The 24256-nt window shown below is 38.6% G+C and overlaps 2 protein-coding genes across 2 annotated transcripts in view; one reads left to right on the top strand and one right to left on the bottom strand.

Moving 5' to 3' along the window:
* Positions 1–18585, top strand: part of LOC112962653 (transcription initiation factor TFIID subunit 4-like) — a 150807-nt gene extending 132222 nt beyond the window's left edge. The window contains exon 15 of the mRNA XM_026059029.1: positions 15799–18585. Coding sequence (XP_025914814.1) covers positions 15799–15966 — 168 coding nt within the window. The 3' untranslated portion in view covers positions 15967–18585. The remainder of the gene's footprint in view (positions 1–15798) is intronic.
* A 644-nt stretch (positions 18586–19229) lies between these two features.
* KCTD15 (potassium channel tetramerization domain containing 15) overlaps positions 19230–24256 on the bottom strand; it is a 43735-nt gene continuing 38708 nt past the window's right edge. The window contains exon 5 of the mRNA XM_026059111.1: positions 19230–21239. Coding sequence (XP_025914896.1) covers positions 21084–21239 — 156 coding nt within the window. The 3' untranslated portion in view covers positions 19230–21083. The remainder of the gene's footprint in view (positions 21240–24256) is intronic.

The following is a 24256-nucleotide window of genomic DNA, read 5'->3' as shown; positions in this document are numbered from 1 at the left end:
TAGCTTAAAATTGATTTCCGTTTCCTTTCAAAGATATATGGAGATAAATTCTGCTCTCATTTGTTTCTGAGAAAACTTGTCAGAAAAAGCAGAGGGCTTTTTTGGCCTGTGTTTTTGCGGGGGGGTTGCGTTTTTTTGTTTTTTAAGCAAAACCCTTCTGAAATCTTGCTGCAGAAAAGGGGGGAAAAGGCTGATGCAGGTAAGGAAGAGTTAAACAGAAATTGAGCGGGGATGCTGGGGGGCAGCAGTGCTGCAGAACATAGCAGTGTTCGTGCGAAGGCAAGTCATTTCCCGAAACACTGCAGACACATGGCCTGAGGCAGTCTAAAACCTTTGGAGACCAAAATGGCTCGCAGGAGTTAGAAGTAATAAGGTGTTTTTCCCTTCTTTCTCCTTCACTGAAATTCTGTAAGGTTGCTATGCATTACCAAGGAACAATGCCACTATTTTTGTGTTTTATATGGGTATTAAGATCCATTACAATTTGACATTTTTAAGATTGGTTATCCTGTAGTTTGGTGTTAAATTGAAGTTGTTTGTTTTGAATTTAATTCTTTCATTTTTCAAAGGAAAAAAGGCAGCACTGCTGTGCTGATAGCTTACTGAAGTATGCCAGGATCTGATGTTTGAATTGAATCTGTTTGCTATCACAAAATATAGGCAAAATTATCTTTAAAAGAACTCTTGATTTTCTTTCTTTTTTTTTTTTTTTTATCATTTTAAAGTCTGAAAGATGCTTTCTGGCTAGCTTTTCACGATCAGATTGTAGAAGATATTGTGCATATAATATCTTCAAGGCATACTGTTTCTGGGATTATTTTTAACACTGTGTTATACATCCAAGATGTACTGTGCTTAATGCAACCTGCTTATGATTATTATAACCCTATATGTTTGCAGCAGCTAAATAAACTCCACATCAAATAAATTACTGCAGCAATGTTATTAGGCCAGCAGCAATGTTAAGGACATCTGTTAACTCTTTTTCAAATGCCCTGTCCTTACCCATTTATTCTAAACATTTCTGTTGTTAATTACTATTAAGTATATGACATAGTCATTCAAACATAGATGTGAAGACCTGCTTAGGAGGGTGAAAGGTAGGTTTAAGTTCCCTTCTTAGCCTTTTTCTGAATGCCCCAGTGAAGGGAATGGAGGACCTGTAGCTTATTGTTTGAGAGTGAACACTTAAAACTCAGGTAAATTAGGACAGAGAAAGGGGTAGCTGACATATGTTTTTGTTGCTGTAGTTATAGAAAAAGTCATTGCTCTAGCCAGTGGGACCTTGTCTAAATAAGTAAGGCAGGGTCTGAGCAAATTCCCCCAGTTAGGCCCTACAATTCTGCATTCTCATTATTAGAGCCAGTGAAAAAATTTGCAAGGAAACTTTCTCCGTCAAAATACATTTTTGTCAAAGATAAAATGTTTAGCAAAAATACATCTGTTTCAAAAACATATTTGTCAAGAAGGTTTCTCGGCACCAAGATGACATTTCTAGTGAGAAAGTGAGTCTATTGCCTAGTGGTTGCAGCCTGGATCTGGGACATGAAAGATGAATAGTGCCTTAGCCACTGGGTTGAAGAGTGTCTCTGCCACTCATGTTTGTTATAATGCAGAGTGAAAACATTGTTGAAAATTAAAATGTTTTCTGGCTTAGTCTTTATTATGTGGTAAAATGTTACCTATTAGAACCCAATTCATAGTTCTTTTAAAAACCATTTCTTTCCATTTGAAATTCATGTGAGACCATAACAGTGGTTTGCTAGCTGACATACGGAGTGACCCATGTCGTCATCTTTATTTGTAATTTGGTGAATCTTAAATATTTGATCATGAAACCAAAAGACAGGATGCTGTTTTTGAAAGGTTAGATGAAACTTAAGAATGACTCTGCTGAATTAAAACGAACAAAAGCAATAATAAAAAGACCTGTAGAAATTTTCTGTAGACAGCGTTTGAAAGATTTCTGTTGCTGTTGGAAAGTTTGCCAGAATAATGTGAATCTACATAGCTTTTCATCAACATTATATGAAAAATACATGCAAAGTATGGAATACTCAATAACAGTGTTTCAGTTTTGTCATCTGAATAATATCTGATTTTCAAATTAGTCTCAATACGATTGAAAACAACCTTTGTTATACACTTATAATACTGGCAATTCAAGTATTTGCTCTTCCTCTTTATTCCTGGAATTCAGTTAATCTCGAGGTATGAGTGGCTCATTGGTGCAAGGCAGTGGAGGATCAGGGCTCTGATATGAACATCTAGCGAAATGATTCATCTGAAACCAAATCAAGCAACTGCAGACAGGACTAGCTGCTCGGGAGAGTAAAAGTTCCCGGCTGCAAAGTGGCATCCTTTCCCCTTCCCTCGCTGCCGGCGCGCTGAGAGCAAGCGCCCCAGCGGAGCGCCCGACGCCGGGCTGCAAAGCTCGCGGATGCTGCCGGGCTTTGCTGCTGCCAGCTCTGATGGATGCGTCTCTCTTCCGGTGCGAGCCTCACACATGCTCCGTAGAGTCTGTTAGATAAGATCATGGGTTGGCCAACTTTTATTTATGGACCAATGAATTATGCAGCTGGGGTAATTAGATGTTTTTGTTTTGTGAATCAGGATTATGCTCCTCGGGTGCCAACCTAGGAAAGCCTGTGAGACTGCATAATAAAAGTCATTTTTATGCAGAGGTGGAAATATTTGAATGCAAAAGAGAATTGTGTGTGTGTGTGGGGGGGAAGCTAATGTCCTCCTGTATTTGGAGAGGAAGAGTGAAGTGTAAGCTTTAGCTGTTATCCATTAAAGATTTTATTTCCCTTCATTGTGTAGGGAAGGAAGAGGCTGTTTTAGCATAAACTCCAAAAGAAAACAAGTACTTCTCTCTTCCCTCAAGTAGAGCTATAAAATATAGATGTCTTTGGGTACTTGGAAGCATGTATGGAATTATATATGTATATTCAGTGACTACATGTAGTGTATAGTCACTGTATGTTATTTGTGTAATAGGACCCCACTTACAACTACAATTCAATATACTTTAATCAAACTATAGTTTCCGTGGTGTCCTTCAATTGCATATTTTAAGACATCTGAGATAGCAGAGTAGCACGTAGTTTTGACTTTTCTAACCTACATGCCTTTTGTTTGTGCCTCAAGATAACATTGAATAACATATTTAAACTACTCATGTGTGAAAAAGCAAAATTACATCTCCTGAACTGATTTCTTCACACATTGAAAAAATTCAATTTCCCTTTTGTTCAGATACTAAACAGAAATCAAAAGGGAATGAATGTTAGTAGAAGCGATACTGTATTTCAAAACAGAGAAGATACGAATGTCTTTAATGAGAATGGATGGTACTCATTTTATAAGTTAAAATCATTCAACAAAGGTATTCTTTTATAAATGTACAGTTTTCATTATGCAGGCATTACAGTTTGGTTCAGTTGATCAGTTGACTCAGAGTAGTTTACTGAGCTGTTATGATTTAATATTTTGAGCTGAATCTAGATATTGTAGATTAGTAATTGGTGATAGTCGTATTTGATTCTTTCTTCAATATCACCAGTCATAAGAACTAGTACTGTCAAGTGCTAGTGCTTTATTTACATATAATAAAACTAGAGGTGAGTATGTTCTTGTGGATATCATTAGTTTTTATTAAATATATATTTATGTTTTATACATGTGTGTGTGTGCAGTAGTTTTGTAAGGGTATGTATAAACCATTATATTAAGGCCACAGTCTTTCATGGATTTTAATTACTGTGTAGCTATTCTTTGAGTTTTTGTAAACAAGGCAGACATTCAATTTAAATGCAGTATTCCAGATGAGCTGTTCTGGAAATCCCTAGAATTAAGGCTTAGACTTTCAAACTCCAACACCCATATGAAAATAAAACTTGATGACATGAAATATAAGCCAAAATAAAACCCCTTTCAAACTTCCTCTCTTGATTTACAGAATCTGTCCAGTGTTTCCAACTTTGGGGAGAACTTATGGTTATTGCCATAAAAATAATATTATATTTTTCAATATGGTGCTGTTGTTTTTCACTGTTTAATTTTTATGGGTGACTCAGAGTATCGAGATGGTAGGGTGTTATAGTAATCTTGCTGTATGTGCAAAAAACGAATTAGACCTGGTCTAATTTGTAGGGTGAGTTGGTTAGATAGAGACTGAGTCAAGCAGTTTGTGGGGAACCTTGCTAAAAATTACTTTGCTCTTGGGAAGCATCGAGTCCCCTGTAATTCCACTGACGAAGATGCACTTTCCTAAATAAGAGCATTAACTGGAGCAAAGTACTTTCTAATGAATATGCAAAGAATATCAGCGGGTTTTTTTTTTTCAGAGTAAAGGTTCCAGTTACGGATTTGTCTTATTAACTGATAGAAAAAATTTGGCCTGTAGTTTTGAAGGAATTTTTTGGTTCAAGACCCTGACCAAATAGTATCACCTGGGGAGCAGTGAAGGCTTCTGAAGAGTAACATATAATCCAACCATCCATTTTGCTGCAATTTAATTTTAAAAGGATAAGTAGAGGCCAAGATCTGAGAACTGTGGTAGTTAGTGGGAAAAACTGATATGGGATTGTCAAGGTTAGAGTTCAGACAGAACAGATGGTAAAATGGTTATAACCTACTGTACCATATGTTACTGTAGCACATGTTCAGGTAGCACATTATATATACTGTGTGGAAATATTAGTGATCCTAGCTCAGGTTTTTAGAAAGACCAAAAAGGTTCTTCTATATGCCTGAAAATATGATTTCATAATTTCAGGCCAGATTAATGAAAAAGCTATAATTGGTTGAGCAACAGAACTCAGTGTTCCAAAAAGGGATACAAAAAATTAGGCCTAGTATGAAAATACATCTTTTCTAATTCCCAAAAAGCTAAACTGAACTTTGTGCTTCAGGAAGTCTATTTGGGGCTTGTTACATTTGTATTTGTGGGGAAAATATCAAAAAAAAAAAAAAAAAAGTAAATTTACTGCACTTGTATTCAGACCATTAAAAACAGGTTATGATCTGAATTATCATTTTTGTAACTATTAATCAGAGGCCAGATTTTCAGAAGAGCTATCTATCTTAGTAAGCATGCTATCTTATTAAGGTGCCAATGATGTGTTAAATTTCTCACTGAAAACAATTGAGGCTTCACTGGATTAGAGTAGTTTTGAACATCTGACTTCTGATCTACAGTTTCTGCTGTTACTATTCAGACACTTTTTAAAGAATCTGATGTGGTACCATGAAAATATGAAAGGAGAAGATTAGAAAGAGAAAAAAGGGTTAATCAAGTCAGAAGTACTGGAAGAAGAAGTGGAATGGTAGCAAAGAAGAAAAATGAAGGCAGAGACTTGTGATTTGGAGTGGTGCTAAAGAGCCTCTGGGCTTGAGATTCATCTCGCATTTTATAATGCTCATGTTGTGTTGTATCATAATGCACTTGCTTCTACTACAGCTAGCTGTTTCTCGTATCTTATTGCCAATGGTAAAAATAGGCCAGTAGCATCATTCCATACTACTGAGCGCATTCTGAATTCCACGTTATTTTTCCACTTGCCTCTCTAATTAATTCACTTATATTCTTCAGTGTGTGTGCACGTGTACATTTGTTTCTGTCTGCTCTGTTGCCCTCTTCCGTCATCTGTTCAGGTTCTCATATTGCTGTTGATTGGTTGTGCCAGCTCCTTCCAAAGATACCAAATAGCTTACATGCCACTGCCTTTTGTTTAACTTGGCCAAAAATCATCCCATCGTGAGTCTTCATTTTTGGCTAGTGCTTCGTGAAAGATGTTGCTTTTATAGCTGCAACCTTTTTTTATATATTATTTATTTTTATTTGATTTGGGGAATAATTAGATATGTGAGACGTCAGTTTATACATTGATTGTTGTCAGCTTTAGGGAACTGTTAGTAATAGGTGGTCAGTATATATCAGATGATTCATGGTATCAGGTAGGTTTGTCTCTATCTTAGACTTTTCTTCCATTATATGTTATAATATCAGTTTTAATTAGAGTTGTTCCTAATGGAGCCTTTGATTTTGACTATCTTGTTTTTAATGTATTTGAAATCATTGATAGTTATGTATCATAATATCTTTTCCAATAAAGCAAAGGTGATGACAGAGCTATGATACTAACTTGTTAATTCATCTTGTCTTGAGTTAATCTGGGTGGTATTCAGCCTTATCAGGATAGTAAAGAGGAGAAGTTAGAGATAACTAAGAGCAGAGGAGAGGTTAACATCTGAAAAACATGTTTTTGTACATCACCATATCTCCTCTATGATCATCTGGAGACTGAAGAGATTTTTTTTAGATATTGATATGGATTGCTCAATCATGTTTTTGTTGCACCAAGATATATTTAGTTTAAGGATCTTCTTGAAAGTTTTCATATTGCATTTGATCCCATTTTATATAAAGAGATGGATCTGGTATAATTATGAGTCAGAGTGGGAGAGGGTTAATTTTACAAACCATGTGTTGTTTCTTTTTCCCCAAGTGAATTAGTCTTGAAATTCAAGAGTTATTCTCTATTGTTGGCTGTGTTGAAGATAATTTAAAATGTTGGTTGTTGCTTTGTGGTGAAATGGGTTGGAGAAAGATAACAGTTTGGGAATTCATAAGGTGAAGGGGAATTAATTTTTTAATGATGGAAAGAGTAAAGTTTAAATTGTCAGTTTAGTATTTATAACTTAACCGATCCGTCTCATTTTGTCTCATAATGGAGAAGATGGAAAAACCTGGATTGTCACTAAGGGGTTAGAGAAGAGTGTGGAGTGAAGGTTAAAAAAAAAAATGGTGGAACCATGTACGTTCAAACAACTTGAAGTTGGGCAGCAGATTAAATTGCAATCTGGAGGGTAGAGACGTGCAGGTCATAAAGTGTATCTGCTTTGAGTCCTGGAGAACTGGTCCTGGTGTGGCAAAAAGAAAGAGGCATGGGACGTGGAAAAGGAAAGGACCTGAGAAACAGGAGGTCATGATAAACAGCAAATTCTGACCATGGTGTGCAAAGGATGGTCTTCGTAATGTAAAAGGAGAAACTACAGAATGTATTGAATTGGGACTTTATGGAGAAAGAAAAAAAAATCTATATTTTCTCATGGTTGAAAATGCTTACGTGTAATAGCTGTAAAACTTTAAAAGAAGTCTTTTCAACATGGAAAGCATTTCTTTCATTACGGTCTCCTCTGTATCCTATCCAGCTGTACCAGCCATCCTGTCCATATCTCATATAAACTTATGTCTGTATGAAGGAAAACCCACCTTGTTTCCTTTTTGGAGCCATTCTTCCACGAGCTATTTGTGCCAGTATGGTTTAACTTTTTGGAACTTTTTCAAGAATGGGAAATTCTAAACAAACAAAAACACTAGCTTAAAAAGAATTAAGAGTGAGAAATGATTGTAAGAAACATAAATTTTAAGAAATCAAGAAATGAGTGGCTGAATGATTCAGAGACTTCTCCCTGCTGAACTCTATCATCTCTCCCTAATGTCTGAACTACACCAGGACTTAATTATATTCCATGATATTTGCAGTAATAGAAAGAGTGTTAACTGCCCTCTCCATTTTATTTACAAATGTTAACGTCTTATTTCCTGTACCCTGGACTGTTTTCTGACAATGTTTTTATCCTGCAAGCTGAAGGTATTAGCATTTAGGGCTTAATTTTATTGCCACTCAATTGTGAGATAACCGCATTGCCTGCTTTGTTTTGTTTTATTTAATGGGCTGGGTGTACAAATTACGGCCATATACTACCCTCAATCCACAGAGGAGCCTCTGGTAATTATAGGGAAGGGTTTATACCGCTGTTCATAGATTGTAACTAATCTACTAGCAAATTTTACACTGGAATAAAATGTGCCAAGAGCTGGTATATCTGTGGCTATTTTTGCCCTTTGTTTGGCAAGTGGTGCATAAAGTCCCTTGATTGGCACTTGCACAATTGCTGGGAATGCACAAGATGGCCCACAGTTGCAAACATAATTATTTTAAAGTCTGGGTGTTATACATCATAATTAGGCTTTAGAACTGAAAGTCAGTTGAGATGAATGAGGGCAATTCATGCTCTCAAGAGTTGAGAAAGTGATTTTGCATTTAGAGTTCACATTTGTAAGGATTTTTTTTCACAAGCATTAAGATTTAGATACTTGTCTCTCTGTCTCCCTCTCTTTCACTTTCCTACTGGAAGACTTGCAATATATGAAATAGTTATATGATATCTGTGTCTCACCTTAAATAGGTGAGATATCACTAGCTCTTGGGGGGGGTCAAGACACATTTCTTGGTGCTGGTTTTTCTTCATCAAAAAGAGCTACAAATGAATCTAGTCTCCTACAGTTACCCTGTCCCCTACAGTTGTTCTGCTCAGCATGTCCTTAGTAAGAGATAGGCCAAAAAAGCAATCTTTAGTGGCTAGCAATTATGAATATTTTAATTAGATGTTGAAATGATTGAATTTTACAGTTATATGTGTCTGGAGATTGATGAATGTCAAGAATACTTTAATTATTTTAAGTTTCTGGTTAAATGAAAGTCACAATCATATAGGCTAGAAAAGAAAGGGCCACCCACTATGTAAAACTGAGATAGTGTTGAACTAATATCAAAGATTATCACAAAAAAAAATCAGATGGGAATCAAATATGATTCAAGAAAAATGTGCATCCTGTTAGTTGATCTGTAGGGCTTCTCCCAAAGTTGGTGTGACATTTCTTGTCTCCCAGCAAGAGAGAATATAGGGAAGTACAACATGATTGTACTGGAGGAAGGTGGGCAAGTACTAAAATAAAAAATCATGCTAACACTGAAAGATGAGAAGGGAAAAGCACCACAATACTTAAAAAATAACAATAAAAAATTTGGCAGGATTAGTATTTCAAAGGGAGCAGCACTTGATTAAACATTTGGAAAGCATGGGAGGAGAAGCATTCCAAGTAAAATGAAAATATATGTGTATGATGGAAACAGGATAAATAGAATATTCCATTTATAATTACCCCGGCAAGAATGCAGTCCAAACTCAAGAGTTCTTAATCAGGTAAAACTGTCATTGCTTTTAAGTCCAAGTAAGGCAGTGGATTGTGGTAGGTATGGGATATTTGTGGAATAAGATGTTGGCAAGATCTACAGCTGCAATGAAGAGCTGGTCCGCAAACAAAATAGATGAAAAGATCTGGGGACTGCAGCACCCAAGCCACTCCGGAGTGTGCTGCAAGAAGGCAGAGGGTATAAGACATTGGTTTTCATCGCATACCAAGTGAGGAGTGAGGGATACAGAAAGATCTCTGAGAGGTTAAAAGTCTTAGCACAATGCAGAGCAGTACCTCTGTGCAGGAAAAACTCAAGTTTCTTTTCCACATTAATGCAGTAATTGAGCAGAGATCTGCATGGATAAATTGATTAAGAAATTGAAATTATTTGCAGTCTGATTTCTTCCTGAGAATAACCTGTTGAGGACTGGGCAGCTGAACACCTATCTCCCTTGAGCAGGTAAATGAAAAGCCCATATCTACCTTACACTTAATCTGCATTATATATGTCCGTGCAGGCAGACTTCTCTTCTTCCCAGGTTATTTCTCACTGAAATGTTGCACAACCTGCTTTTTGCCAGCGCTGTTACTCAGCTTTGGTGGGGGAAATGTTCTCTTAGAAGAAAGAACAGGTGGTCAGGCTGATAATAGCTGCTGAATTCTTTCAGCTGGAAGTTTTTGGTGTGATGTTGTTTTACAAAGCAGGTTTTCAATTATAGTGGTACTTGCATGTGTGACTTAGCTTAACATAATAAAGGCAGAGAGCAAGTACATACGAAGCATTCCTCTTGTAATGGCAGCCCACTTCTTTGGGTTGAAATAACATCATGTAATTATAAACTGAAGTGATCACATCTAAAGAAATATTTTTCACTGCATCCATGTCTTAGTATGATTAACCTTCCTCTTATTATTTCTTAATATAAAAATTACTGCATGCTGTCTTTGAAATGTTGCAATTGTGTTGGTATTTGAAGTACTTGTAAATACTTGTGCAAATCAGTTTTTCTGATGTTTGTCTGCAGGGCGAGGTGTGTGTTTATGTGCCCAGGGGAAATAAGATGCATTTGCATCCAAGAGGGTGTAGCAAGCAAACGCATGCCAAAACGGAGTCTGTAGGAACAGTTGCGTTAAAATAGTATAGGATAAAAATGTTTGTGAATGAAAATAACTAGCTTCCTAAGAAAGAATGATATTTAATCCTCCCTGTAAATGTTGCTGATCTGAAAGCCTAAATGACAGCTTTTGTTGATGAATCTTTCTAAAGACATTTATGAAGCCACCATATTGTGCATGCTAAGTCTTTTTGTAGATATAATTATATTTCATACAATATTGCTGATCCCACTTGTTCATACTTTTATTATCATCATTCTGGGAGCTATCAAGTCAATCAGCAGTCCCACTTTTGACCAACAGTTATTATTTACTTTTCTGTACTTAAGGAGAATACTGATTTAAGGATGCTTTGGCTCTCATTTAGATCAGTGAAATCATTACTATTACCTTCAGTAGGTGCTGAATTAAATCCTAAATTATGTGGGACGACTAATCAGACATAATATAATACCTGTTTTTCATGTATAAAGTACCTCTCAGCCAAAGATCTAATAGCACTTTATGCAAGTAAACATTATTGCTGCCGAATATCTCCAGAATATTTCTTATGATCCAAGATCTCTTATTCATAAGGCCAGACTTAATATATATCTTATCTTCCCACTTTTCTTGAGTTCATGGAGGTTGGAGAGACAAAATTCCTTACGTTTTTACTCCATGTGTGTTTTCTTTCCTTATCAAAATTAACCATGTCTTTTCACCTAAGCCCTGTTGTTGCTGAGGCCACTTCCCCATGTTAAAATATAGAAAATACAGTGGTTTTTTTACCTCCTGGTTTCAGTTTGACAATAGAGCAAAAGGTGTGTGTGTGTATATATATATATATATATATTTGAAATATAGACAGACAGGTAGCTTGGCTTTGAATAGTTAGATTCCCACTTTCAGACTTTGGCTTGAAGTGCAAGCCTTCCACAAGGATGTGCCATGTAGCCCGGGAAGAAAACCTTTTATCCTTACTGCCTTGCCTCTCTGGGTCACAGGGAAGCAATAGCCGCAGTTCAAGACTATGTTCAAAGGAGAGATGTCAGGACTGAATTGTTTTCTGGTGAAGGAAGGATGGATAAAATATTAAATGCAGTCTTCTGTTTGCCCTCATCTTTGTGTTTCCTGACAAGAATATCACATCATATTTCCATGGTTCTAAAAGCTGAAGTTTTTCAGATTTGTGAAAAAAAATGCTTTGTTAGACATTAGAAATCTCTATTATAAATACTAGAATAGGTTTGGTTACAGCTGCTTTCTTACATGAAGGCAGTTCTGTGCAGTACGAGGAACAGCACGCTTTGGAGAGTTACTTGGTTTGATTTTCATACACCTGCTGCTGCAATTAGTGTAATTTAACACACAAAGACATTCTGACTTTCTGAGCAGTAGGAGAGTTTGTCCATGAAAATTTCTGTCCTTAGGTGTGGTTTTTTTCCTAAGAAAGAGGTGTGCCTGTCAGTCCTCTTTCGCAATAGCCTTTAAATCTTTTGGGCAATTTTGATCAAATATAACAGAGGGGGCCAGCAGAAGGGAGAAAGAGGTGGTCAGGAGCTCCTGGCTGAATTTTAAGTTCCTACAATTTCGGTGAACATTGGTGGCTTGGGTCCAGGAACGAGAGAGAGATGAGCATCTGCACTGGGGAGAAGGCTGCAGTGAGAGCTCAAGAGTCGGGGCTAAGTCTGGCTGTGGGCTGGGGAGCACGCCCGCGTGGGGGTCAGCCCGGCGTGACGGCGCCCGCTGCGCCGCGGGTGAGGGTGGGACAAGAGCAGACCCCACGGTGCTTCGGAGACCATTCGGGAGGCGAGGGGAAGCTTGGGATATGGGTAGGGTGCTACAGTGGGCTGAGGATGTTTCTGCGGGAGGCAGGGGATCACGAAGGGTGTGTAGAGGAGCTGCGCTTCTGATGGGAAGTAGTATTACTGGAGAAATATGTAAGAAATTAGGCTCCATTAGTCCTGCTGTTCACAGGCTTATTTGTTTTAATTTCTACCCTATCACCGTTGAGAATGCATGGTTCTTTGGCAGGTTGTTGCGTGTTCACCTAGTGATCTATCAAGTCTGTGGTTGGTATTTTATTTTGAGCCATTTTTACTCTGCTTGTCCACCAGCATGATTTTCCTCACAGAAGACAATCGTAAAAACAGCAAACAAGCTGAGATGTGTCACATCTGAGAGAAATTCAGAATTGCTTCAAAATGTGCATGCTGAACCAATAGTTACTCTGCTGCTGCTCCTTAAGCCATAATTTCAAGTTAGGCTGCTTCCAATGGTTGAATTGTGCTCCACAGTCCCATAGTGTTATTTAAAATCTGTAAATTATACGTACGTCAGCTATATGTGTCTGAAGCGCATTGAAGCCCGTTGGAGTTGATGCGCTCTGTTGCAGTGGTCTTGGATCACGAGTTAGCAGAGGGCATGGCACGGCGGCTTTTTGCTAATTCCCGCATTTGATTGTCGATGCGTTTCTCTGCGCCGCTGCACGCGGAGCCGGGCAGGCTGCTCTCTGCCTTGCTCGCCTCTGCGGCTTGCAGCTACCGCGGGCAGTGCCGTCCGCGGCTGCTCTCGGGCCTTCCCGGGGTGTAGGACTGAAGCGAGGCAAAGGGGAGAGCGGGGAAAAGGAGAGCACAAGCTGGGATGGGAAAACAAGTTGCTCTAGCTCATGTATGTACGTCATTTTGAAATGAAGCAGAAAGAATTCATGTGTACGTTAAGTGTTTTTTTTACATGAGTTAAATTTCCGCTCAATTATAAATAGAAGTTCACTGATAGGAAAACTAGTACCGATGTATATTCGAGGGGTGTGATTTGGTAGGAGCTTGGGTGTGGCAGGCCAGGAAGCGAAGGACGTAAGCAATTCACAACCATTTATGTTTTTATTAGAGCTTTTATCTTTGTAACTCCTGTTAGTTGCCATAGATACAGACAACATAGCACTTGTTTGGGTTAATGAAAAGTCTGTCATGCTGATAAAAAATGTGATTTTTCATAAGACAAATCTGCATTACTTCAGTTTCATTATTCTTGGCAATTAATTTTAACTATGCTAGTATTCATGTATATAATTAAAAAAAAATGTGGCATTTAGTAGTGTGCTTGTCATATAGAATATTGTAGAATAATGCTGAGAACGTTGCAGTACCAAGCAAATTTTTCTTTAATTTAAATTAGAGATTGTATTGATGGATATGAATTATTGTGCTGTCAATTTAAAGATGTGATTTTGTGCTTTCTTAAATCGGTCCCACACTTTTTTCACCTGGTAGAAGTGAATTACAGAATGTGATCTTGCAACTGGTTGTTACAAGAGCAGTCATAAGTTCAGTTATGAATGTACACAGCTTAATGTCATGTTACAATGTCATGTTAAGTATCCCAGCTATAAAAATTATGCTCCTCCTACCCAAAAGTTCAGTACCTCAAGTGATAAATGTAATGAATATGATTTGTCTCATCTTCATTCCAGTTACTTTGTCCAACAAATAGAAAGCAATTATTTGCTGTAAATGTACCACAGCTCATTAAAGAAATGGTTCTGTATGAAGAAAATTTCAGAAAATTAAGTAGCTTTTCAGCTAATATTTGGTAAGTGTGTGCAGGAGGTTTCTAGTTTGGTGTGCTATGGACAGTATGTTTAAGAGGTTCTTGGCATGCGTTTAAGATGGCCACGTTTCTGACAAGTCCATTTGTCACAGATCAGGAACTGTAATCCGCATGGATCTGAAAGAAGCATTATTTGGGGCAGGGAGAGAGATTCACCATGTGGGGAACAGAGAAGGAAGAAAAATATTTTTGAGTCAGGTTGATTTAAAATAAATATGCATGGTGCTTCCTTGGAGAGTTGGAAATAGCGGCAACAGCCCTGGCAAATGGGTGAGTGGTCAGCGTGCAGGTGAGAGGCAGTGTAAGGTAGGATATCGTTCCAGACCTGTGGAAGATAAAGAGTACGTGTTTAAATGATGCTATCTTTTTGAGGAATGCAAAAAGCATTTTGGCATAAAGGGTGAATTCTGAGCACCACTGAATATATGGATCGTGCATTGGGAATGTCTGGCTTCAGCATGGATGAACAACCCTTGCAGCTGCAGCACATGATTTTCCTACGAGCGGTGAGGTTAGGTGGTGAATCAATTAATCTATTAACAAAAACGACTCCGTGCTGGAGAACAGAATCCCCAAGATCAAATGCTGTATGGTGCGCGAAGGTTGGGGCTTCCTCGCTCGCCTCCAAGCTTAGCCACATTCCTCTCGCTGCAAAAGCCTTTTGTGTTGCGGTTATAACAGAATAGGATTTGCCCCACTACTGTAATGTAATGATCAGATACAGGAGAAATAACTTGAGTGGTATAGTTCTGCGAGAGTCTGACTTCACTGGTACACAGAGAGAAAAACAATAGAGAAAACAGTGTTATGTCTTACTCAGAATATACCATATATACTGTTTCCCCTATGATCCTCCAGTAGTAAAATTATGCTTAACTGTATTTTTAATTGCTAGAATCAAGGTCCTAGAATATATATTTCCTGGGGAAAAAAAGGTAGGTCATTAAAAGCAGCAGTAAGTAAATTTGGGATTTTAAGTCTTGACAGCTTTGCCAGATGTCTTAGAGGTTTGAAAAATAATTTAAATGTTTTTAGAGATGAAAATGTATTTTTCAAAGTTAGAACATCTTATTTTGTTAGAAGCCAATTACATTGGAAACAATAAAAACAGTGGTTTCCTAAAGATGAAAAGTCTTGAATGTATCAGTGTATCAGGTTTCTATTCTAAACTCAACAAGACAGCAGACAGTCTAAATTATGTACATTAAATTTCTAGATACTCAGATCCTAGTCTTCTCAGGCCCTAATCAGTAACTGAGAAATAGAGTTTAAGTGATTTTTTTTCCTCTTTATAGAAGACCAGGATATGATATTAAACTCACTAGCTTTGAACCAATATATATAAAAAAAAAAAAAGATTTAGCATAGCTTTAGAAAAATGTTATACTAATGTTTGCCTGTATCATCACACAATATCTGAGTCTTCCTTGTGATTTTTCTATTTAATTTTTTCATCTGTCAGGTGAGGACTGGTTGTGTACTCTAGGCAGGCTGTTCAGGATAGTGGCCCACACTGGGCCGCCTTCTTCATTGCCCCCAGGGGAGAGACCCGGGTCCCCTTGGACGTGGAGCTGCCAAGGCTCCTGCGGTAGCGACACACCGATAGCGAACTCGCGTGCTTCCAGTCCCAGACACAGGACGTGGATGGAATAGGATTGCACACACGTTCGATATACTAAAGATGGTTTTATCTTCTGCAAATAGTCCTTGTCCTAAAACAGGCTCTTGAAATTAAGCTGATAAAGTACATCTATGGTTAACATGACTGCAGCAGGAAAATTAGCCAGATGTATTTTTGCCCAGTTGTGAATGAACAAGGTCTAGTCTCACAAGCACGTTTTCCCTTGAGTTCCTTTGCTCAGGTTAACTTGGTGAGACTCAGAAGAATAGACAAAAGTCCCATGCAATGCTTTCAGGATTAGGTTCACGAAAATCCGTTTAAGTTACTTAAAATAATCCAGCAGTTGGTAGCTGTAAACCTGAGGGTAGGAGGAAACTCTTTACCATTTCAGGAGTTTGACTTTGCTGTGTTTTCTTTGCAGGGCCTCAGTATGTCTGGTGGAAGTCAGGCTGGCTTGGGGACTCCTTCATCCCGGCAGTATGCACGACAGAAAATAACTCGCGTAAACCTCAGGGACTTCATCTTCTACATGGAACAGGAAAGAGAAACGAGCCATTCTCTCCTGCTCTATCGAGCTCTGCTTAAATAAAGCCAAGAATTGTACTGATATCTCTCCATACAGAAGCTCAACTTGCATTGAAAAGCTGTCATTTTAATGTGCCTTCTATTTTTTTCAGAAGTCAATGTTTCTGTAGTTTGTTTTGCAAAATTGTCAGACATATGCAATAAATTCCCTTTATGTAAAAATTAAAAAAAAATGTGCAAAAGGTTTTAAAATGTTAAATCCACAAATATAATCAATTTCTACATCTTACTCCATTTGGCCATTTTGAATGAGGCTAAAATAGACCGCATTGAAATTATACAAATGGAAAGACTGACTGCAATGGCTTGCATAAACTATCTCACTCCGAGACAGACTGGGACAGGTTCACAGGACTGGGATCTAACCATGGTGTTAACTTGTACATTCACTTATGGTGCTGGGTTTGTTTTCCTTTAAGTTTCACTGGCACTGTTTCCACTGACTAGCCATGGTGATACCCGTTGTTATTTTAGATTAGTTAAAATTGCAGTTTTTTGCACAGCTAAAAGAATAGCCACTGCACACTCCCACAAATTTTATATATTTAGGATTTTTGCTCTTACTGCACAGCTCATTTCCTGAGCCATTTGCTGAACCAAATCCTAAGTGTATGAAATCTGTGCATTCAGATCCCAGCTGAGTTACCTTGACTAGCTTCCAGTTGTTTTCTAAACCTATTCAACCTTTTGCACATTTGTAGCAGCTGGTGAGTAACATGAATCAAAGTTGGGTTTTATTTTCTAAAAATATCTTAATTTATTTATTGCAAAGAGTATGGTTTAATGATGGTTTTAAAAGAGAGTATTGTTCAGTAAAGATTTTAGAGTATTCTATATGGATTTTTAAAGTCGCTGTGAAGGAAGTTATTGGGGGACCGGTTCCACTCTTACTCGAATCACGAGAGCCGCGGTAAGTGCGGGAGCCTGGTCCTGCCGTGCGGCCGGGGTCCTCGCCGCAGTGACTTTGCCTTGGATCATTGGACCTGAGGACTCCAGTCCAGAGAGGCTCATAAACAAGTGCATGACTCTAAGCGTATGGGTAGTTTTAAGTAATTAAAGGTGGAATGAATGCTTTTTAAATGCTTTGCTGAATTGGAATTTAAGGGGCCCACACCAAAGCCAAGCAAAGTTAGTGTGAGTCTTTTAAATGGGAGAGGAATACTAAGCAAGCAGGTGGGCACAAGTTGTACTTCAAAAATAACAGTATTATCAGTAACCATGGAAGGGAGACATTTGCTTATTTATCTTTTCAATTTTTACTATGTTATGCTTGCCACTTTTTTGAGGCAATATTTTTTTTTTGATGGGAAACCATAGCAAAAGCACAAATAGAACTATTTGTCCAATAGTTTTAAAAACAAAAGTTTTAATTATTTTTTAAGGTTTATGAAAAGCAGAAGAAAATTTATACTGCTGCTATTTAGCCAAAAGATTATTCATAAGGTATTTAAGGCCAGGAAGTGTAAAATTATGTTTTAAATGTATTGATAATTTGTACATATTGTTTATAAAGGCCTTGTGTTTATTAGAATTACGTTATTTTGATGATTTCTGTACATACTCGTAAATACCCCCAATTTGTGTGAAAACATACTCCCTTATTTGTACTTATTTTGTAAAGAAATAAAACAATTTACTAAAGTAACACATCGAGTGACATACAGTATTAATTTATCAAACATGAATTTCACATTGTCTTGTAGTTCTTAAGCACTGTTCAGAAACATTTTGCATTAAAATATTAACAGAATACCCACAAAGAATTATTAAAACCAAATACTTCAATGTTTTGTTGTGCTGATTCTTATCCTTTGTCAAACATCTAATAAAATTGTCAACAAACCTTGATGCTATTAATACAGTGAATGAATGCACTCCACAGCTGCTTTTTCAAAACAGATTAGTCCAATAAGCACAACATAACATTCTTCTTTTCACTTTTTTTCCAAGACTTGGGAGCACAGTGGTGTAACAGGGTTGTGGGAAAAGCGCTAGAGAAGACTGACGTTCTCTAAACCACAGTTTCAGTGCTCAGCAAAAGAGAATTGGAACAATTCTGTTCAATCAAAATAAGTTAAAAACCAGGCTATATTTACTTTTTGGCCTTCATAATAAGGACATCTGCTGCCTGCACACCACGGTTTTACTGGAGTTGCGATGATATTTTAAACCCCGTTTTAGTGACACTGAGCAGTGTTCTTAATTAAGTTATGTTGCTATGGTTTAAGGCCAGAAGTAAAAATTCAAATCAGTTTTTGCTGATATTGCTGCTTAAGAATATGGGGAAATAAGTAAAAAAGATATAAATGAAACTGTAATAAACTTTAAATAAGTGACCTGAAGTTACTAACTAAAAGAACATGTCCTAGCTTAACTTTTCTTTTTTTAAAGGCATATTTCTTCTAACAAAGTGATCGTTTCCACATGTCTCGCTTGCCTTAGCGCTATTTTGCAGTTAACGCTGTGATGTCATGGCTCAAACTTTCCATCCCCGGTTCCCACGTAACCCCGCTGGCGCAGCCTGCGGTCTTTTACGATGCCACCTTACCGAACGGCCGTAAGTACCAGGGCTGATTTATTGAGCTATAAAAAAATATGGCGAACACCAAACTGAAGAAGAACAACCCAACCCTGTGGCTTTCCAGGTGCAGCTGGAGGCGCTGCGCTCGCGAGCCCGCTTCGGGAGACGCCGTGGAGGTGCTCGCCCGCCGGCCCCGCTCGCAGGCAGCTCCCCGGCTGATGCCAGGGAGGCTTCGCCCGGGTACGAACGGCAGAAGCGGGCCCGTATTTTAAGCGTAAGGGTGATGTATTCATCAGCCAAGCACCTCTCTGCCCTGCCGAGAGCTAACGACGGGAGCAGCCCCCTGCCAGACCAGCGCTCAGCCTCAGCTCCCTGTCCCAGAGTGCGGGACAAAGTGTACGTAGGATCAAACCAAGCAGCTAAATGGATTATTTTGAGGATATTTTGAACTGAAAGTGAACTCAATGTATGAAAGTAATAAATAAAACACTTTTTTTTCCTTCTTTGTAAGACATGGCTACATCAAGCTGACTGGAGCAGAAGGCCAGAGGAGACGCAACCAAAACTTCTCGCCTCTCCCAAACACCAGGGAAGATACAGTGAGTGTTCCACCCTACTTGCTTATTTTTGATCCTTTACTTTACAGAAATGTTTATGGCATGAAGTACTGTATAAGAAATGTGCATACACAAATACATGACAATTATACGTTAAGTTCTTTACAATATTAAATGTATAATATACAATTCTACAGATATTTTACATACAAAGGTGAATGCTGTGCCATATATTCAAATATGGCAATACCTAGCAACTTTAGAGTGTCATACAAGTATAAAACCATAAAATAAAATAACTTTACAACTCTTTTAAAGTAGACAGATTTGCTCAACTGTTCTGCTAAATTAGCAGGCCAACACATATAGGCTAAAATTTTCATGAGGGATTTGTAATTTGGATATCCAAGATGAGCAAACCTGCAAAGGTCTGACTTTCCATAGCAGGTATCCAGCACTTTTCTAAAAATTAGACCTCTGCGTGTAGACTGTACCTTGGATATTCAGTACAGCTCATCACTTTTGAAAGTACTAATCTTAAACTTGTTTTTTTATTTTTGCCCAGTTGTAATCATTTGGCATTAAAGAATTGTTGACCATTTCATACTCTTTCCCTTGTTCTATATGGCCATATTTATGCATCTAAAAAAGAGTTTAATTAAAATTCAGCATCTACAACAGTATTCTATAAATTAATGTGGGAGAAACTAAATTGTGATTAACACGTGAATTAGTTATTGAGGACCCAATCATGCTAAACAGCAATAAACAGGATTTAGCAGAATGCTATTTATAACCTTGCACCTGCAAACGTGGTGCTGTCTCCTGAGTTAGGAAGCCTTGCGAGTCAGAAGAGTCAATACTGATTCATGAAAGGAACAGTAACCTCCTGCAGACATCAGGCTTCTTTAAAGAGAAAATTACACAGGTAGAGGGCAGCTACAGAATCAGTATTTTAATACTAGTTTAAAATAATAGAGGAAAAACAATCAAAACAAAAATGCAGCCTGCTTTCATCAGACAGTGGAAGGGAGGGGGTTTTAACAGCTTTTTGTAAAAATTCCAGACCCATAAAGAGTAGGGTTGTCCAAAATTCTTAACATTTCCTCCTAAATGTGGGCCTATAACATGGTTAGTAAGTGAATAACAAGGGGTGGCAGAGCTTGCTCAGCAGAACCATGCTTCTTAGATGATGCAAAACTTACAATTTCTGAGTCAAAACAAGACTGGCTTTAAGAGAACTACAGCTCCATGTTAGGTATGTGGCCCTTGGATGATGGTAGATGGAGTTTTATTTTGTGCTTCCAGATCCCTACTTTTGCAAGTACTGGCCATAACTGGCCTTGTCAAATTTTTGTTGCTTTTTTTGTTTATTTGTTTTTTTTTAAAGTACTGAGCACCAGTTGACTATAAATCGGTCCTTTTCTGATTCTGGATTCTGTCCATAGAGAGATATTTCAGTTGTAAATGTTGTATAAAAATAAGCCATTTGCTAGCATGAATGAGTACAATCACAGAAGTGTAATGGAGGTGTATGGAGGTGTAAAGCACATCTGATATGAAAGGTGTGCAGTCAGGGAAGATACTCGGTGCAGTTTTTAGTGTTTCCTCTTCCTTTGGGTGGCCCTCGCTTCCCTGCGGTCAGCAGTGGCTGTGGAGACGGACTGTTGCTGGAAAGGCTGTCAGAATTGGTTCTCCTCCTGCTGAATTCAAATTGCTTTAATTGGTCTTTCTGCAGAAGTCCCGGCTCGGGTCAGGATTTCATTGAAGCTTTGCCTTTGCCACCGCCACAGCTGTTGAGCTGCAAGCACGTTCCCACAAAGCCTGGTGCACTGAGCACGCTCAGCAATTTCATCGTGAAAAACGGACAACTGGTTTTTCGAATGCATTTCATGGCTGGCTATGTGACAGGTAGTTTCAGAATACCACTAATTGGCAACATAAAGTCAAAATCTGTTTGCTAATACTGTTTTGCAAATCCTTAGTGTTTCACATAAGGGACTATTAAACACTTCTACGGTTACAAAGGAGTAAGGGTAGGTTCTAGTCCAGGGGCTCCTGTTTTATTCTGATCGTTGGAGTAGGTTGTGGTCGTCTGTCCTCGCGACACAGCACGTATTCGCTGAACTGAGAGGAATCCACCCCACCACCACATGAAGCTGCCACGTTAAATCCCTTCTGAAATAATCTTTCAAGCACCTGCAATGTGGAAAAAAAATGAGATTAATATTTAGCAAATTTTAGTGATAAAAGCAACTGAATCTAAATGATGGATTTGGTCTTTTGAGTCCTCACAGAATGAATATTATTCAGCTATAATTCTATAACTTATTCTTAAATGACTACACTGTGATTAAAGTCTTGCTCACAGCAAACCTCTGCAGAAAACAAAAATTAATCAAACAAATAAACAGTCTACAGAGCAGCTTAGTACATTATATAGTAAAATACTGGACTGCAGGATATCGATGCTATCTCTTACTGGAAAGCAACACTAGGTTTAAGTCATAATAAAAAGTGCCCATTATTCATTATTAATATGAACAGAAAGGGGCTGAAAACATTTCTGAACTAGTTCCTTAGCAGATGTAAATATATTAGGAATCTGAGTGACACTTCCATTAGGTCTTCACAAAAATCACAACTGTGATTCTTCCTTGCTGGAAAGGTGTGCTGCTTTTAGAAATGCATGGCAGACATCGCATGTGGAACCAAGACAGGGACAATAAGCACATGAACTGGCCCATGAAAGACGTTAATTTGCATTGCCCAAATATATTTTCTCTTCCTCCTTCTAAAGAAAAGTTGGTGCAAATAGATGCATGACTCTAAGGAGTCCAGAGGCAACTTTAATTTCTGTGGCTGTCACACACACGTTACCCAAGGATACACTGATGTTGGCAATACGACAGGGCCATGCTTTCACATGGGTGAGCATGTTGACACAGTTTCCCCAGCAGAGCAGGAAGCATGTAGACTTTGCTCAGCGTTGGGTGTGCGCAGATGCCAGTTCCACTTTCAGCAAAAAGCAAATATGGAATTTAAGACCCATCTGAAGGAGATGCCATGCTTGCTTCCTCCAGCTGGGGGCTCTGGTAAGTCCAGGGCAGTAGCACTGGGTCTAGTGGGATGTGTGGGACAGTATCAGGATGAGAAAAGACATTGAGGCACTTCCTTATATGCCCTTGGGAGCTCAGGTGATTTCTACGTATTACCAATGGGTAGGAGATTCGGCAAGGCTCTGTTGTCTGTTAAACTCCACCGCTGCGTAGTGGGGTAAACTGGTTATATATGGCAGAGCTTAACCAGCCGTACATTTTAAGACTGGCTGAACAACAGCAATCGTCACACCCACATACAAAATCTGCATCCAATACTTCTCCAGCCAAACCTCTTCCAGAGGCCCCTGTAGTGCAGCACTGAGCTAATCCACAGATCAACACTAATAATGCTGGAGCATGTAACTGCAAAATCAGAACTGTGCCTGTAATTTGTATGATCAAATGAACTGACCCAATATTTATGTTACAGGCAAGAAAATGTTTCCTGCATTTTTCTCTAGTGATAAATGTCAAAAAGAGTAAGCAGACTCTAAGAGCACATAAGTCTGGCTGAAGTACCACTTCCATTGCTGTATCACATGGGCCCACTACACTGGATAATGAACCTGACTGAGCTTGATGATTTTAGTATTACTGATATCCTTTCAGGATAGACTACAGGGACTAAGCTATTTCAAAACTTGTTCACTCAACTTAGATATGTGTCTAAGCAATATACCCAACTTCAGAAGGCAAAAACTCATCCATTCTTTTTCATGGGTTTATGTTAAAGGAAGAATCTGATTTCTTTTTTAGTTTTACCATGAATGACACTGTAAAGCACTCTGGTAGTTACACCTACTGCAGTAGTACTTAAAAATCTTATGCTTCAAGGCACAAGCTGATTGCTAGAGGGGACTAAACCAGTGCCACACGTTAAAGATTTGCACACCAGACCTCTGCCCTGGCCCCTGCATGTGTAGATCCACGTTAATGCCAGGGTGCATTTTTTTAGTGCACTCTTTCTTTTGACTGAATGTTGGCTTTGCTTCTTCCAAAAACAGCAGTTTGGGGCCTTTATTAAAGGTAACAGATAGATTTGAAAAGGAAAATTGTATCCAAGGTAGTATTGTAGTGCAATGTAATCCACAATAACACTTTCTATTTTTAATCTATGGGGACCTTCCTTTGAAGTCTCCTTTGTTAGCCATCTTCATTTCAATCAGTGGTTTGGGTTTCTAGTGGTAACTAAAAACTTGTACTTGCTACCCTGGCTCCTAAGGACAGGCAAATAAAAGGAAATGCTCTCACGCAGCTTTGCCTAAGCCATGCAGAATCTGCTCTGCATCAGCTTGCCCTAGGAGCTCTGCCTGGCCTTGGGACAAAGTGACTTATGTTCTCATAAAGTTACATCTGCCAAATCTCGCTGACTTTTGCCCTGATTTTTATATAGTTTAGACTGTAAGAAAGTTGTAGAACTGAAAGGGAGAAAATCACCCCAGTGTATGGAAGGAAAATGAACCTGGAAAGATTAAAAGAAGGAGGGGGAGTGGGTTATCAAAATATATTAAAAAAAAAAAAAGGGAGAAAAGCTTAAAGCTCTGTTATTTGTCTGAGCTCTATGCAGCCTTAAGGACAGCGATGGGGTGACAGGCACAGGCCATAGCACTGTTTTACTAATGCTTGTTCCTACTCAGGAGGGCAGCAGTTTGATCGGGAAGGAGGAGTTGGACATCATCAAACTGCTGTTTCACAGGCTCTAACGTATTTATTTTGTTATGGATCCCTGTTCTCAGACTAGGCAAGATGAAGATGAGAGTCAACCCAGCCACAGCAAAGGAGGCTTCTGCCATTTAATTGGATAGAGAAACACAGGATTGACAGGTAAAATCTTAGAGAGAGACAGGACTTCAAAACCTTGCTAAAAACTTTGAAAAATCAATTTGCTTGTAAGACAAAACAAGCACTGGGGTGCCCTTGGCTTGCCTCAGTCCAAAGCTATGGAAGGCTGCGTGTTAACATAGGGCTTTCCTTTACTGCGCCGGCTCTCTAAAACCACACAGCGCAGGTAGACCCTGCACCCTCAGAGCACTGCGCTCGCAACAAAGCAATTCATTTTTCCTACCCCTGTGCTCGAAGGACTAGACTGCAGGATATAATCTAGTGTTAAAAACC

The sequence above is a fragment of the Apteryx rowi genome, unplaced genomic scaffold (assembly GCF_003343035.1).
Source record: "Apteryx rowi isolate R43461 unplaced genomic scaffold, aptRow1 scaffold_1, whole genome shotgun sequence".
Lineage (NCBI taxonomy): Eukaryota > Metazoa > Chordata > Aves > Apterygiformes > Apterygidae > Apteryx > Apteryx rowi.
This window is presented reverse-complemented; position numbering and strand designations above follow the sequence as displayed.